The 18,314-nt window shown below is 31.8% G+C and overlaps 2 protein-coding genes and 1 pseudogene across 2 annotated transcripts; 2 read left to right on the top strand and 1 right to left on the bottom strand.

The window, feature by feature from the left end:
• Window positions 1–1,768, bottom strand: LOC114409097 (annotated as a pseudogene).
• A 7,741-nt stretch (window positions 1,769–9,509) lies between these two features.
• On the top strand, window positions 9,510–13,050 carry LOC114409094. Its single transcript, XM_028372398.1, has 3 exons — window positions 9,510–10,261; window positions 11,950–12,030; window positions 12,182–13,050. Exons 1-3 carry the CDS (start codon window positions 9,883–9,885, stop codon window positions 12,598–12,600), a joined length of 879 nt encoding a protein of 292 aa, XP_028228199.1. The 5' UTR covers window positions 9,510–9,882; the 3' UTR covers window positions 12,601–13,050.
• A 929-nt stretch (window positions 13,051–13,979) lies between these two features.
• LOC114409092 (eukaryotic translation initiation factor 3 subunit L-like) lies at window positions 13,980–18,106 on the top strand. Its single transcript, XM_028372397.1, has 6 exons — window positions 13,980–14,968; window positions 15,787–16,126; window positions 16,735–16,883; window positions 16,999–17,092; window positions 17,573–17,644; window positions 17,746–18,106. Exons 1-6 carry the CDS (start codon window positions 14,124–14,126, stop codon window positions 17,788–17,790), a joined length of 1,545 nt encoding a protein of 514 aa, XP_028228198.1. The 5' UTR covers window positions 13,980–14,123; the 3' UTR covers window positions 17,791–18,106.
• The last annotated feature ends 208 nt before the right edge of the window (window positions 18,107–18,314 follow it).

Below are 18,314 nucleotides of genomic sequence, written 5' to 3'. Positions count from 1 at the left end.
ATTAGGAATCAATTAGAATTCACATTAAAAAGTGATGAAAAGTATTGACCACATCCAATGATCTGCTCATCCCACTGCACTACAGGGCGATCGAACAAGAATTCCACTCCCAAGTAGCATCATTTCATCTGCATTTTTTCCCTTCCTCCACGTTCACATTTTTCATTCTTATCCCGCAAAGCTTACCCTCTTTAACCAAAGACTCGGCAAGGGTTAAAACTCTCTTAGCCGTGCAGCCACTTAGAATTTTGTCACGTAGAGGCATCACAAACTCATTCTCCTTGGAGACAAAAGCCACGTTCATGCTAGGCCCTTCAGCAACAAACCCATCACTATCAAACCAAATGGCCACAAACGCACCAACTTCCTCAGCCTCAATCTTGGAGAGCACGTTCGGAAGATAATTCACACTCTTGGTGGTTGCAAACTGAGGCTTAATGGGAACATTTGAGGTCACAACTTTAACTCCCATAAAGTTGATTGGTGACGGATCACGTATTGCGATTGCGTAAAGACATGATTGGATGGCAGCCAGAGGGAGATAGGTCGAAATCTCCTGGTCCTGCTGAGACCCAATATCTTAGAGTTCCGTTTCTGCATTTTGAAGCACTCACGGTTTGGATAAGTATTCTTCGTGTGGTTCCACGATCATATGGGGGTTTATTTTGGCTGTGGATGCTGATCTTAGGAAGCGGTCAAGGTGTTGATCCAGCTCGTAGAGGTATCTATCATGCAGAAAATAATACATCATTTGACATCTTAAAAGGTAGAAAGAAGAAGAAAAAAATGAGATAAGAGACTTTCTATTACATCATAATTCATAAATAATCCTACTTTGTATTGTAATTAACTTTGTGTTAGATATGAAATCAATAATGTTTTAGTCACTTGAAGTTAATTTATATATATATATATATATATATATATATATATATATATATATATTATAATTGAGATGGTGGGGGAGGTTAATCTTTGGGGTGTCAAGGATCCTTTGATGTTTTTGGATAGTAGTGGTTTTATATCTAAATGTCAGCCACATACTTTCTAATACAATTTTTTAAACAAATTCTTTGATATATATATATATATATATATATATAAACCCTTATTGTTATTCGAAGTTTATTTGGCGAAAACAATTTGCGAGTCATGTACCAGATGGGGTATCTGGCTATATCATATTTGAGGATGGCGTTAGGCTTTGGCGTAGGGATATTCATCCTAGGCCGAGGGATAGAAGTCGTACTCCTAATTTAATAGTTTCATTAATGATTTTGTAAGTTTTGTTAAATTTTAAACAAAACGCTCGTCTTTCTATATATATCTAATACCTAGCTTGTTGATGAAGTAAGATTTTTAATGGCATATAGAGTAGTAGATCAGAAGACTCATCATATGAAATCAACATAAAGTACTAGTATTGAGATCTAAGAGATCTTCTAGCAACAAAGTGGGCTTCTCATGTTGAGTTCAGAATGGCTAACCCGTCCATTATTGCTGTAGTATCAAAGACACCATGGCCCCTGTGGGCTGTGGACCATGTGGTCATCTATGGGAATAACCATAGCGGCAGGGTCTGTTGTTATCCCACCAAAAATGCTAGAATACATAGCAAGGAATTGCTGCTTGCCCTTTACCTTTTCTCTGAATGATTTTAGTTTTTCCATGGCCTGATAAATGCAAAAATGAAAAGAAAAAAAAAAAACCATTAGTAACCTTTTTGACTATGTCTATATGTGTGGCTAATTAAATTGCCAATGCGAAATTAATGAAGAGGTTGAAAGGTAGAGCTCTGGACAAGACAAAAGTGGAACATCAGATATTTCAGTTCTAGAATCTGCAACCTCAAACCCGTTAGTTATGATTTATGAACATCAATATTTGTTAACCATAAAATCATGTAACTTGAATACTGTGATATATCAAAGTTGGTACATAATTAAGGTATGATGGAGGCACGTGGAAGAAAGCAGTGATCGAGTCCCTCAAATGAGAGATTCTGCTGGGCATGGCAACGGGCATGTCGGGCCCAAGTTTTCCCGCCCCCGAAATCCGACGGGATGTATTTTTATCCCCTTCCCCGTTTCCGACAGGATAGGGTTCCCGCCTCAGATATGCTTATAAGGATTATATATTATTTTTAATTGTTTGATTTTTTTTTCAAAAAAAATATTCAAATAACTAAATTATAATTTATTTTTTTAAAGTAACTTCAAATTTAAGAGATTAAAAATATATCTAAACTCTTAATTAATGATATAAATTCAGTAATAGAATAATAATTTCTACTCATTTTATAAAAAATATAATTTTTCACATAATGGACAAAATAATTTTAAATAACAATCACAATATAAAATCTAATCCAACAGTAACATAAAATTTAATCCAATAATTTTAAATTTTAATGTGTTATATACATGTAAGAATATTTTTATAAATTAATTATTAGCTGAATAATAAGTTAAGATTGAGTATTAATGATCTCATTTCGACATTTTGGTCGTCTAACTCGGTTAACTTAAATTATCCCGTCAGAATTGGGACGGATCGGGACAGATCCTGCGGGTTCAAACCTCATTTTCATGCCCAGATTGTGCATTCTTGCATTTGAAGCTATACAGGGTTATCATGATTCATGATCAACCAAATAGAGTGATCAATTAGCTGCTGGTTTGTTTTGTAATAAAACATTAGAAGTATAAATAATGTTAAAAAATTTAATCGTTAAATCAATAAGACATTGTTTTCTTGCAATACGAGAGAATGCATGTCATATATAAGCATACCAACGGCTTGAAGGCTATTGGTTTCTGACGAAGCAGTATGTTGACTTCAGTTATTATGCTACTATAGTACATAACACGGGAAAAAGTATAGATTAAGATAAATCAATTAGTGTAATAATGAATTGTTTTGACAATCTTTTAAATATTTTTTATTTATTACTTCATTAACTAGTAAATTTAGTACACGGGAACATATGCACCTTTTATTATTGCTTTTGTTCAAGCTACACTTAAATTATTTCTCACTTTTTGTCATTAACCTGTTATGTTTCGAGTCTTTCGACCATCTCTATGGTTCAATTCTAGGTGCAGCATGAGAGGACAACACTGAGAGGACACAACTGGATTCAGGGACTGGAAGCATTCGAAAAAAAAAACATTAAAGTTATGTTTACTTAAGTGTTTCAAATGGATTGTTTTAAATATATTTTTTTTAATTTGTTAAAGTTAAAATTTATTATGTTTAATAATTTAAATAATTTTCATTAGGGAAAAAAATTGAGTGTTTTAAAAGTATAAGGATTATACATTTTTTAATTGTTTGATTTTTCTTAAAAAATATATTCAAATAACTAAATTATAATTTATTTTTTAAAGTAATTAACTTCAAATTTAAGAGATTAAAAACATATCTAAACTCTTAATTAATGATATAAATTCTGTAACATGCAGAATAATAATTTCTACTCATTTTATAAGATACTATTAGGTAAAATTGTGACACTTGATAGTATATTATTATTAATTATATTTTTATTCTTCTTATTATTAGAATAAGTTATAGGTGCTTGCTTTGGTGCGGTTTATAATTGACGAGTTTGGTAACGTCCCATTTTTTTCAAATATTTTAAAAATAAGATAGTAGTATTTTTAAAAACGTTACAAATTCTAGGAAGTTTAATTTTTACATTATGCAATTGTTTTATTTTGCTTTTTACACATCAATTAAGTACCACTTTTTTTTTATCTTTATTGGTATATTTGATTTTTTTAACCATTTATCTGTTGTTATCTTTTTACATGTTGTTTATGTGCAGTAATATTATTTATATGCATTAATAGTTTTTTATTTATTTTATATGTGTTTCAAAATTATATAATATTGCTCAACATTATTATTATTTTAAATTTTAAATATGTAATATATTATAATATTTTTTTGCAGTTATTAAGAGTAATTATTTTTTCATTATTTTAATTTTACATTATTTTAATTTTCTGTTTATGTGCGGTTATGTTTTTATTATTTTTTTAATAATTATTTATTATTATTAAATGTTATTTTTTAAATAATTTAGAATAAAAAAGAAATTTACTTTTATATAGTATTAATCATTTTCTATTCTGGATAATTATACTTTTATAAATGTCCTTTATGATTGTTCTTGAAGATAACATAAATTAAAAATGATCAAGTAAAGAGGTTTAGGTCTTCCAAACAAAACTCCGGTTGTTAAATTATCAATATCTTTCAGGTAAATTCCTATGTAGTTATATATTATATGTTATAATGAAATTTTTGGGTAAAATAAATCCCGAAAAAGGTCACAAAATTACAAACGCTGAAAGTATATCAATTAGATATGTCCAACAACCTGTTCAAAAAATATTCATGACAAGTGAAAATCATGCTCAAACAAATTCTAAAGAGGTTGACCACATCAAACATCAAGTAATGAGATATATTTTGTCTTTTTATTGTTAGATTTCTTACAAAGTGTGTGACAAAAATTATTTCTATAGTGTTTAATTTTTATATGAATAAAATCATTCTTAATTTTTATGCTCTTTCAATATGAACAGGATGATATGAAAGAGTAAAAAAAAAAGCATAGATGATCTTTATGAATTGGTGTTGAATTTAACAACACATGTTACTATTGACACACCATTCAAGACGCCTTACAAACAAGGATGTCGACTTAATCTTTATGCAAGTGGTGACGGTAAATGCTTTGAGAAAAAAACAAGTGGAAAAAAATTATTCCCACCTTTAAAGAAAAATATGAAACCCTTGAAGGTTTTGCAAACCATAACTTCTAATGCAGGGTACTATATCAACGATGGTGTGAAAACAATGCTTTCCAAGTTTATTTTGATGATGCCAAAGACTCAAGTCAAGAATCAAGATTCAAGCAAGTTTCAAGAATCAAAGAATACGTTGTTCAATCAAGAATCAAGATTCAAGAGAAGACTCAAGATATGCAAGAACTTTAAGAAAAGCATCAAGATAAATATAAAAAGATTTTTTAAAAAGAAAAGATTGAATAGCACAATTTTGTTCAAGAGAATTTTTCAAAGAAAAATCTTTTACCAAGAGTTTTACTCTCTAGTAATAGATTACCAGAAGGCACTAATCGATTACCACTAGCTAACATTCTTTTCAAACTAATTTACAAAGCTGTAATCGATTACCATAATCATGTCATTGATTACCAATGTTTTAAAACATTAGATTTCAAATTTCAAGAGTCACAACTTGTGATAAAACATTTTCAAATCATTTTAAACTTGTGTAATCGATTACACAATACTTGTAATCGATTGCCAGTGTTTCTAAACGTTTTGATTTTTAAATTTGAACATGAAGAGTCACATCTATTGATGTGTAATCGATTACACTATGATGGTAATCGATTACCAATGACTTATTTTGAAAAATAAATTACTAAAAGTCATAATTCTTAAAGTGACTAGTTTCTGAATATTTTTTAAAAGTCACAACTTTTAAAGTGACTAGTTTTCAAAAAGAGTCACAACTTTTAAGTGACTAGTTTTTAAAAGAGTCACAACTCTTAAAGTGACTAGTTTTGAAGAAATTGCCAAAAGTCACCAATCTTTTTCAAGAGTCATAAAATGGCTATAAATATGTGACCATGACACGAATTTCAAAGAATGCATAACAGATTTCTTTCATTCATTCATCTTTCTAAGAGTTTTTGTTCAATACTTTTTTTGTAAAATAAGTTTATTGGCCAAAAACTTGTGTTATTCTTCTTCTTCTTTCCTTCTCCCTCTTACCAAAAGAATTCAAAGAACTAGCCATCTGAAAATTCTTTTGATTCTTCCTTCTTCATCTTACCAAAAGATTCAAAGGACTAACCGTCTGAGAATTCTTTTGATTCTTCCTCTTCCCTTTAAACAAAAGATTTCAAAGGACTAACCGCCTGAGATATCTTTTGTTTTCCCTTACAAAGATTCAAGGGACTAACCGCCTAAGAATTCTTTGTCTTAACACATTGGAGGATACATCATTTGTGGTACAAGTAGAGCGTACATCTACTTGGGTTGTAATAATGAGAACAAGAGATGGTACATCTCTTGTGGATCAGTTCAAGTGGAGTGTACATCCACTTGATTGTTCAAAGAGAGCAAGGGAGGGTACATCCCTTGTGGATCTTTGCTTGTAAATGATTTTACAAGGTTATTGGAAATCTCAAGAACCGGTGGTTGCTTGGGGAGTGGACATAGGCACGGGTTATGGTTGAACCAGTATAAATCTTGTGTTTGTTTTCTTCTTCCCTACACTCTTTACTTTTTCGCTGTATACTTTTTATTTCCGCCTTACTTTTATCTAAGTTATTGTTTATGTTCTTTACTTTCTCATAACTCAATAATAAAACCTAATTGAATCTAGTAACATTAAGAAGGACAATTTTTAATTAATTAAGACGCATTCATAATTAATTCAACCTCCCCTTCTTAATTATTTCGAGACCACTTGATTCATCAGATAGATACGATATAGAGTTGACATAAATGGTGAATGTAATTGTTAAAAAAATATTTTTTTAAAATATATATTTGACAATATTTTTTTTGCCCGTACATGTAGTGGTTAAGTGAATTGCTTGAACTACACCTACTCTAAGTCATCAATCTAACCACATGAGCAGTTTTCGTTTTATCATACAGTTTTGGAAAATCAAATGTAGATAAAATGGATAGGTAAATTTTTTTAGTTAAATTTTAATGATAGTTGCATTGAATATGAATTAAAGCTAACAATGATTGTTGTTTTTTTAAATAAAACTTGCATAATTGTTGTTATTGGATTATAATAAACTTATTTGTAATATATCAACAATGAGATTTTAATAACTACATCCGGAGATTTTTGCAGTGGTAGTAGGAAAACATTAAAAGATTTGGTGCCCAGAAAAGAAATTTGTCAAGAAGTAATCATATCTATCTACCTTTCTTTTGGTATTAATTTTATTTATTTATTAATTAACATTACTAATAGGTAATATTTATAGATACTTGATTTGGTGACCTGTATGATGACTTATGAAATTAGATCAAAATTCAACCACCCAAATGTTTGGTTCATGCCTACCCATGTTTCAGTATTTTTTTTTCATCTGACACCATTCCATTTAGTTAATTTGAATATTATTTTTACTTGACTTTTTGTTTTTAAAAAAATAATATTAGTGTATCTTTTCACTTGGTAGCATTGTGCTATTGATTTAATTAAGCCCAGCAAAAATGAGAGAATGTTATCAAGATTCTTTTATGGGTAAAGTTGAATTTTTGATAAAGGTGAATAACATCAATAAACTTTCATTGTTATTTCATCCTTACATTTTGATAGTCTAATTTTTTACTTATGTATAAATAGATATTTGTCCTTGTTAACGAAGAAAACTCATTAGTTTTTGGTGGTTGTTGATGTGCCAAAGAAAAAAGTTGTTGTCCTTGACTTAGTTTTTACAACATCAAACACGGATGAACTAGAATTTAATGCTAAACTACTGGTAAATATTATCCATTATTATAATGCTTAAAATGACATTAATTTAACCACCATTGTTAATGTAATAAATAAATTTTGTGTAGGGTCGATATATAGAAAATTTTATGGAGCATAAATTCTTCGATCCTTGACAAAGAGATTGTTAATTAGCAAATATGAAATTGTGCATCTTGAAAAGTGAGGCATACAAAAGCATGACTCATTAGTTTATTTATTATATTTACTTTATTGAATATGTATACTAATTAAATTACAAGTTAAAAATTGATGATTTTAAAAAATAGGAATGACTATGGTATTTGGGTGGCAACTTGGATGACGCAAATGGTTACATAATAAAGTAAGTTTAAATATTATTTTTAGTTAACTATTTTATATTGTTAAATTTTACAACTATATCCCATTAACAAATGATTGAAAAAAATTGTTTATAGATGAATAATGGAACAAGAATGTAGCTCACCATAAATTTGACTTTGAATCTTGAATAGTAAAAAAACTATTGAAAGGTCATTTGAACACCTGAGCTGACATAATACTTAAACAAATTATGCTACAATGCTTTTTTATGATATTTTTTTTTGTCTCAAAAACATTTTATTCGATGTAATATTTTAATTTTATTAACATTTTGGATATCAATGTTTATTCATTAATATTTTAATGTTTGTGGAAATTTCTTATATAATGTTTTTAATTTTGTTGTACACATTTTACTAAATGTTGTTACACCTTAATTATATTGCAATTTCTTTCCACCAATGTATCAATTAAGTGACACAATGATAAAAAAATTGTGATTATTATTATTATTATTATTATTATTATTATTATTATTATTATTATTTAGTTATTTATTGTGCATAATATAAAGTAATAATATAATATAACATTATAATTATATTTTCAGATTAAAAATATTTTAAGTTATTTCATATATTTAACTTCTTAAACTATATTATTAAATATTGAATTTAATTGATATATATTGTTACTATAAAAAAAATTATCGGTTAACAATCTAAAAAATCTTTATACTACCGGTGTATAGTAGTTTTTTTTGTTATCAAAGTGTATATCAATTAATTTCTTAATATTAGTGTTTTATTAATTAAATATATATATTAGAATTAATTTGTATAAATAGGAGTTTAATTTTATTTAATTGATAATATTTATTTGTTTTTTTATTGTTTCGGAATAAAATTTCTCCTAGAGTTATAGATCTCCTATTTTAGAATATAAAATGTATTATGTCTTTTGTAAATTAATACACGTGATATTATATTAGTATCCTTATCAAGGTATTAAAAACCCTTCATGGCACGTTAGAGTTTACCTAAATTATATCAATCATTTTTGAGTTTTTTTTGAAGTTACACAAATTCTTCCGTGGGAGTCAAGAGACCCGTGACCCATGACCCGTGAAGCAAGACTTTTTTATTTTTATGAATTACTTTCTCTCTACTCATTAATTGTTTATTAGTAATATTTTAATTTTAAAATAATTAGTATAAAAGATAATATGATTACAAAAATAAACAAATATCACTTTTAATTTGGTCTTATGAATGAAATTATATCAATAAATAAAATAATTATTTTGCCTAGGGGGACTTCACATATTTTAAATAAAAATAAGAAAAGGGAAAAAAGTTAGAAGTTAAAAATAATCTAATAAAAACTAATTAAAAAAACAAAAAATCACGTAAAATTTGTAGACCAAAAGGAATATTTTCTTTATTAATAGTAATTAATAGTATAGATAAATTTTGACAATAATTATTAGAAAAATTAATAAACTTATTTTATTTTAGTAACTTGTGATTGTATAAGTGTAAATAGAAAGAAAAGTTATAATAAAAATATAGAAAAAGAAAATAAAAGACGTAATTATAAAATAAAAAGTATAAAAGGAAAAATAATTATTCATTTCATACCAAATTATGCATACATGCCCCTTGTCTCGGTGCACCAAATCCTGAAAGCAGCCTGGCGACCGTCACCTAAAAAATAAAAAGCGTAGTTCAAAATCATTAAAGAATTTACCAGAGCACCGAAATCGAATAGTCTTTTTCATCTCCTTCACGTTTAGTTTCAACTTCCAATCTGTTCATTCACGATTCAAACCCTAAGCAGTTACAAGTTTCTATCACTGCCACTATTATCAAGTTTCTTTACCATCGTCCAAATTCCATTTTCTTCGAAGCCATACACTTTTCACTAAAACAAAATTGATTAATGTTAGGGTTTTGGAAAGCCAATTTCAGAGCAGACTCGAAACCCTAGATTCAACAAATCCATGCCAGCTTGATCTCGCAGCTTCCGTCAATGGCGATCATCGGCGACGCGCTTCGCCAGGCGTTCATGCCGAAGCGCGAGTACGAGAGCCTCAGAGAAGAAGACAAGGCGTGGGGCAAGCTTCTGAGGCCCGTGACGGTGGCTTCCGTTGCCGTCATCGTGCTCGCAATCGCCGTGTCCACTGTTATCAGTTTGAAAATCGTGTTTCCGAGTAGCGATGGAAGAAGAGCGTTTTGCGTCGATCGAAGGCTTCAACCTATTCAAATAGGTATGAAAGGCGGTTCCGATTCGGATCTGTTTCCTGGTGCTTTTTATCTCACGGACCAGGAGATTGCTGATTATTACTGGATGCTTGTGTTCATTCCCTCCATGATCGTTTTCGCGCTCTCCGTTGTATATCTCGTTGCTGGTAAGGAAGTCAATTTCATTGGTGCTTTTGGTTAAGTTTTTTTTTTTTAGAGATAATTCACAATTTTTTTTCCATTTGTTTATTTGGTGTTTGATTTTATGCATTAATGGGGAAAGGCGCCTAAATATAGTTACATAGACTGTGTTATATGTAATGTACTAATGTCACTTCGGTGGCTTCTTCTCTTGGTTATAAGTTTGATTTAAAACATTTATAACTATAATATAATGATTGAGAGAATATTATGCGTGGGGGCTCATTTGAGGTGTAGAATTTTTTGGCATTGAGAGAACTCAGGAATGGGGGCCGCTGGGAATATTTTTCTGGAGAAGCATTGTGGGAAGAGTTGCACTGTTGATGTTGCCTTTTATAGTGGAAATTCATGATTGCCATCAAATCTGAAATTTCTATTTCGAAGAGAATTGATACGTGACTACGTGAGAGTGTCTATACTATCTTAGTAGAGTAATGCTACATTATCAAATCTTGGATTCACAATCCTGCACAATTTTACTGTTTGATTCATGGAAGTCTAACGTTTTCAGTTTTAAACTTAAGAAAACTGCACAAATTTGGGAATCCAATAGTCGCACAACCGTCCATTACTCTGTTTGAGTATTTCTCATTTATATTTTCAATACAACCCCCTGACCTTTTACTGGACTTTTGGATAATGCCACAGATCTAACTATGGGAACTCTTTCCACAGATTTGGTAAATAATGTGGATGATTGTCAGCCACATAACTATGTTTTGAAATATATTTCATATTTCATTTCTATAGCTTAACTTTTTGCAGAACAAAGGCACTTTGTTCTGGAAATCCTGATGTTGAACTAATATAGATCAATGGTTTGTGGTGCCTACAGAGTGGTCTCTAATTCCTGTATCTTACACCACCTCTTCATACAAAACTTGTTTTTAACTGTACTGACTACTGACCCTCTATTAATAATTCATCTATTCTTTGGTAGTGTGGATGTGGATTGTGTGCAATTTTGGTCTCCTAAGTTATTTTTGGAAATTTGGTCTCTATCAATTTTTCTTCTACCTACAACCCTCAAATTATTATTTTCTGTTCAAATATTTGAGGATTGATAATGGATTTGGGATATGAAATAATTCAAAAATTTAGAAGTTAGAAAATTAGTACAAAGTACAAACATGATAAAATTTGAAGGATTTTATAAGATAAGGGATTAGGGTTTGAAGAGAGATTTTTATTTTATTTTAATATTTGGTGAAACCTGATTTTTTGGTAGGTGAATTTTGAGCAAAAGGCAGAAATTTAATTGGCATTTTATTAGGATTTTTAGTAGAAAATGAGCATTTGAGGGTTTTAGTAAAAAAAATTGACAATAGAAACAAATTTGCTTAGTTTAAAGTTTAAACATAGAGATTTAATTGGCTCCAGCAAAATTAGAGGGACCAAAATCACATAGTCTGAACTGAAGGGATAAAAAATGCAATTTAAGTCTAATATTTAATTTTTTAGAAACACAAGTTGCATAAATACCCATTTGATTGTTCCTGTGCGTTATCTTGTCTCACAGGAATTTCTGTTTTTGGGGTTTAAATAACTTGTCTTATTAGTTCTAAAAGCTTTGGGCCATAATTGTGGAGATTATCTCATTGGTTATGCTTGATTTTTTTTAAAAAATATGATGATGATGATAATTATTTCACAGGCATGACTGTTGCATATTCTGCTCCAAATAGGCATGGATGCTTGAAGGTGGTTGAAAATAATTATTGTGCTTCGAGACGGGGTATGTTTTCTTCTAAATGATTTTTTCCTTTGTGTGCTTTTTCTCGCTTTCAAATTATGGCATCAGTTGTAATCTTCATTTCTTCTGATATTTGATAATTTTATGTGTTCAAAATTGATTTAAGTTTTTTATTTCTTTGGATAACTTACAGGAGGTGTTCGCTGTCTGTCCATCTTAAACCTTATCTTTGCTATCGTCTTTGGTGGTCTTGCCTTGTTTCTTGGTTCAACTCTCTTGACATTGATGAGCAACTGCTCTAAACCTCTGTTTTGGTGCTATGAAATTGCATGTTGGGGACTGGTTGTACTATATGGTGGTACTGCCTTCTTCTTGAGGAGAAAGGCAGCCACAATTCTTGACGAGGGAAATTTTAGTGGTCGAAATCTAGGGTTGGAAATGCTGGAAGCGAGCCCCCTGGAAGTCACACCAGAGGTGGAAAGGCGTGTTAATGAAGGGTTTAAGGCATGGATGGGTCCATCCCTTCTTTCTTCTGATGAAGAAGATGAACCTGACAGCTATGATGAGGCACCTCATTCAACACATACTAACTTAAACAGGCAAAGACTCTGAACTGGATAAATTCAGTGTGAAACATCATCTTTTCCAGCCTTCATGCCTTAAAAGAATGCTGCATGGTATGGAAATCAGTTTTGGACAAAAATGTTGACATGTATCATATGACAAAAGCAAATGTTGATTAAAGAAGGATGGATTTGATGCTCAACTTTGAACTACGATTTCATCTGGTCTGGTCCAATAGGTACAGTTTGTGTAGTTTAGCTTGTGAATAATAATTAAATTGGGAATGACCAAGCTTTGCCTTTCCTAAGGTGGATGGGTTGCCGAACCGCACTTGCTGGTCTTCTCTCTATGGGCCTGCCTTTTCTTAATTGCTTTTTTAGTCTCAAATTATTGGGTATGTGCACTTATATTTAAATTTAGTATTTATTATGTCCCAAATATGATTGTTTCTAAAGATATATGTGAAAAAAACTCAAGAAGAGTACGAACCTTAAAGTCTATTTGATTTCAGAAAATATTACTATCTTTTTTAATTTAAAAATGTTACTTGATTTTTAATTTAATTCTTATTTTCAGATGTTTTGTATAAAAATTGAAAATAAAAAAATGTTTCATTTTTCATGTACAAGTATTTAAGAATAAAATAAAAAATAATGTGATATTTTTATAATTAAAAAAAATAAAACAAGAAAACATCTTTCCAAACCGAATAATCCTATTACTAACTCAAAATATTAAAGATAAAAAGTTTATAAATAAAAATTTGAAGAAAATAATACAAGTGCATGTTTGTTGTTTCGTTGGAAACTTCAAACTGATGTTGAATTAAAAGTAATAAGTTGAAGCTTCTCACAAATGTACATTGGAATGTGTGTCCATCCATCTAAATGTAAAATTAAATACACCCTACCCTAAGTGTTTAAGTCATCTATTAAAATTTGAAAATTGATAATATCACATTAAATTTAGCTAAATGATGACCTTCTTCTTTATAAATGGATTTATGCACATTAAAATAAACTAAAATATAGTACATAATTATCTCTTAAGAAAGGAAAGTAATTTTTAAAATAAGAGAAGTTGGTGATATAATATAAACACTTCTTATACTTATTTTAATAAGAGAAGTTGATTTTTTTTTTATAAAAAATATATAAATTTACAAAATTTGAATTAATTGACTCTAAATTTACTGTTATGAAAAACTTTAACAATTTAGAGACAAGATAAGAATTAATTTTCTTACCCTATTGCTTATATAAATACAAGAGTTAAGATAGTAAAAACTGTATTTTAACTCTTCACTTTATTATTTGGAGATATTTCCATATCTTTTTTCATTTTTTTTATCCAACCTATTAAACTTTGGATATATACAAGAAGCCCGATACTTTAGTTGTGGTGTCCCTGAATAAAATATATTCTGAGCAATTTATTCATTTATTTTTGTTACGGTAAATAGCGTTTCGTTAACTTACTCAGTCCTCTATGACGGTGTGCGTGCGCAAACCCTAACCTAGTTCTTCTATATCGGCACCTCTATCCCCTGAACCCTGTTCCATCTTCCAACCATGGCGAACCAAGACTTCGAAGAGCGCTCGCAGCAACCGCAGGAGCTAGGGTACGACCCGAACTTTGTCCCCGACTCGGTAAAATCTTTTGTGGTTCACCTGTACCGTCACATCCGCGAAAAGAACGTGTACGAGATCCACCAGATGTACGAGAGCTCCTTCCAGACCCTCTCGGAGCGTCTCTTCAAGGATACCCCGTGGCCCTCCGTGGACGCCGTCGCGCACTACGTCGACAACGACCACGTCTTCTGCCTCCTCTACCGCGAGATGTGGTTCCGCCACCTCTACGCTCGTCTCACTCCGACGCTCCGCCAGCGCATCGACTCGTGGGACAACTACTGCAGCCTCTTCCAGGTTGTCCTCCACGGCGTCGTCAACATGCAGCTCCCCAACCAGTGGCTATGGGACATGGTCGACGAGTTCGTCTACCAGTTCCAGAGCTTCTGCCAGTACCGTGCCAAGATGAAGAGCAAGACTGAACAAGAAATCGCCCTCTTGCGCCAGTTCGACCAGGCCTGGAATGTTTTCGGGGTCCTCAACTTCCTCCAGGCGCTGGTGGAGAAGAGTGCCATTATTCAGATTCTGGAGCAGGAGAAGGAGGGGCTCGAGCAGTTTACCGCGACCGATGGTTATGATTACAATGGGGGGAGCAATGTGCTGAAGGTGTTGGGGTATTTTAGCATGGTGGGCTTGCTTAGGGTTCATTGTCTTTTGGGGGATTATCATACCGGGCTCAAGTGCTTGCTTCCTATTGATATTACTCAGCAAGGGGTTTATACCAGTGTTATTGGGAGTCACATCACCACCATTTATCACTATGGTTTCGCCAATCTCATGCTCCGCAGGTAATCATTTTATTTTTGTTTGTGTTTTATGTAATCACATTCTTGAATTAATAGCTTCATAATGTTGTTAGTGACTGCTGTTTTGTGTTGATAGTTGGGGGTGAGATTTGTTTTGGTCTTTGAACAATGGTGGCTGGTCTTTTGCCTCGTATTTTTCTAATTGTTTCACAGTCATATAAAATTGAATTAATGAAATTCAATTTTTTCTTGTTCCATCTCAGAATAGCCTTTTAGCTGAAACTGATCTACTTCTGTATTGAATTTCCATATTTGGGCCGCGGCTTTTTCCAGCTGTTCAATGGCTCCTTCCCATACTTATTCTGAATTTTGGATAGTTCTCATTTCTCAAGATTCTGTTTTTTTTTATCTAATAAATCACTTAATGGAAGTTATTCTCTTTCTATTCATCTGAAAATGTCTATGATCTCTTTCTGAATAGCATGAATCTCTTCCAATCCATGAGCTTATAATATGTAAGTGTGTTATGGGATTTGTCTTTTGTCTTTCTTGATTCTGTACTTTATGAAGTACGATTGAGCATCCAAAATTTATTAAAAAAAGTTAGGAATGGGTAAATACTCAACTATTCTGGAGTACTATGCACTTGCAATATTTCTTCTGATTAGAAGACTAGACCAATAATCCAACATATTCCCCCATGCATTGTTTTGGATGAAGTTTGTTGCATGTTGGCTTAAAATAATGCTCCATTTAAGAAAGGCTGTCTGAAGGTTGCGTCTCTATTGAAGAATTCTATTCCACCAGATAATGTTTTGTATTATCTCATTACATGACCTAACCTGTAGCCTCTTTTACAGATATGTGGAAGCAATTCGTGAATTTAACAAAATTCTCTTGTACATCTTTAAGACAAAGCAGTATCATCAGAAATCACCCCAATATGAGCAGATACTGAAGAAAAATGAACAAATGTATGCCTTACTGGCAATTAGCCTTTCACTCTGCCCCCAAAGCAGGCTTGTTGATGAAACTGTGAACTCTCAGTTACGTGAGAAGTATGGTGAAAAGATGGTTAGAATGCAGAGGTATGATGATGAGGCATTTGCTATCTATGATGAGCTCTTCTCATATGCATGCCCCAAGTTCATTACCCCTTCAGCACCTAGTTTCGAGGAGCCTCTAGTAAATTACAATCAGGTATGCCTTTGATGCAATGTGGGTCACTAAAAAAAGCATTTGGAGTGAGTGCATAACCCCCCAAAACTTCAAATTTGAAGTTAGCTCCATTTGAACCGAAATTTGAAGTTCTGTTTCTCTTTATTGAGCTTGTAACTAATTTTTTCTCCTTCCACAATCTTAATGGGTGAAATGTTATCTGGTCAGGAATATTTATCCATCCCCTAAAAACTAAAAACTGTACACCGAAAAAGAGAACATGATCAACTAAAGGACAGTTAGCGAACTACATTGAAGTGAATTTTGATATTTTAGAGTTCTTGCCCATTGATTTCATTAAAGAGGATGTTAGATACCTTAATCTTAAGAGTGTGTATTTTCTGTATTTTATTATTTAATTTTACAGTGAAGAGATAAATTTTTATTGAAACTTGGTATTCATTTTCATAATGTTGTTCTTAGACTTCTATTTACACCTTGGGCCTTCTATGTTTATGGATTCATTAAAGGTTTGCATTGATCTGGCAGAGTTGCTCAACTTGTTAGAAATAATTGTTTGGATATTCTTTTTGCTCCCTTAATTCCCCTTTTTTTCCATGTGAATAACTAAATATTATTTGTTTTGTCAGGATGCCTATAGACTTCAGTTGAAACTGTTCCTTTATGAAGCAAAGCAACAACAGTTGCTATCAGGTGTCCGCACCTTCTTGAAAGTGTATTCAACAATCTCCCTCACAAAACTTGCAAGTTACATGGAAGTGGATGAACCCACCTTAAGGTTGCAAGGACATCCAATTATTTTAGCATCCCCCTTGATTATCAGGAATTTTGTTTATAAAATATAAATTTTGTGCATAAGCTTATTCATGTATTTCCATTTTGATGCTTGGCAGGACTATCTTGATGACATACAAGCACAAGACACATGCTGTTGATAGTGATGGGAAAATTACATCCAATGCCGATTTAGATTTCTATATTGATGATGTAAGCTTGCTCACTAGTTTTTCCTGAATATTCCTTTTCTCTTATTTCAAATGCTATTTGGGGATGTTAACAGATTTTCCAGGCCATATTGGCATGAGTGTCTTTTTCAGTTAAAATCGTTTCTTTGATAATAATAGCATTTCTTTGCTCTCTAAATCCTTGTTGAATTAAAGATAAACCCCCAAATACATTACTGAGTCAGCAGTACACCAGTGATTGTCTTTTGATTGGTCTTATCCTTTATGTTTTAATTGGCTTATGTTTTACTTCTATTTATATTAAGAATAATCCAAGTGCACAGGGATGTCAGTGATGAATGGACACCTGCTTGACTACCTTGTGCCAATGCTGTAAACATTGGACAAGGGGTTCATAGTGTCATGCAAAAGTTAGGTTTTTGGAATTGAACTGTATGGCCGTTCACCAGTTTCTATCTTAAATGGTGCTGCAAATTTTGAATGTCTTCTTCATTTGCTGCAGGACACAATTCATGTTATGGAGTCTAAGCCTGCCAAACGTTATGGGGATTACTTTTTGCGTCAGATTGTCAAGGTATGCTTCGTATGCATTCTGTTGCATAATTTTCTTATTTGCTAAGATTTCTTCATGTTTCTTGACTCTTGTTTGACCATTTTGTTGTGTTTTGTTTGCAGCTTGAAGGGGTGATCAATGAGATGGACGGTATAAAGCTGGAGTGAGTTACTGCCTGTAAGACGCTAAAAGGATTTGATAGTATTCCGTTGTAGGTTTCCCTTTCTACTTGCTTGCCAGGCCGAGTTTTTCCTGAGGAGTCTGTGTTTTTGAGGTGGAGGATGTAGTTAGCTTTCTACATGTAATTCTAAAATTTTCTTTCCTCAACTTGATTTTATTTAACGAATTAACTTATCCATTTATTGTTTCAAAAGAGGGCTTACAGAAGTTAATAATTCTTCATGTGTTGCTCGTTTTAATTCATGATTTATAGCTTAAACACTGTGTTCTGTCTCCCAGCAACAAAGTTATATTGTACTAGTATAGAATTATGCAATAATTTAGCGGCGAAATAAATTGACAGCCGAGCAAGATCGAAAACCTGTTTGCTACTCATCAAACACAAGGCTCTCAAATCCTATATTCTTGCGGTTTATTAGTATATTACAAGAAATGAGGTGTGCGTTTCAGGACGAACGGTGTAGACGTACAGTCTTCGGATAAATTTTAGACGAAACTAAATGGATTTTTT

The sequence above is a fragment of the Glycine soja genome, chromosome 4 (genome assembly GCF_004193775.1).
Source record: "Glycine soja cultivar W05 chromosome 4, ASM419377v2, whole genome shotgun sequence".
Lineage (NCBI taxonomy): Eukaryota > Viridiplantae > Streptophyta > Magnoliopsida > Fabales > Fabaceae > Glycine > Glycine soja.
Note: the sequence above shows the minus strand (reverse complement) of the source record. Positions and strands in the feature narration are given on the sequence as shown.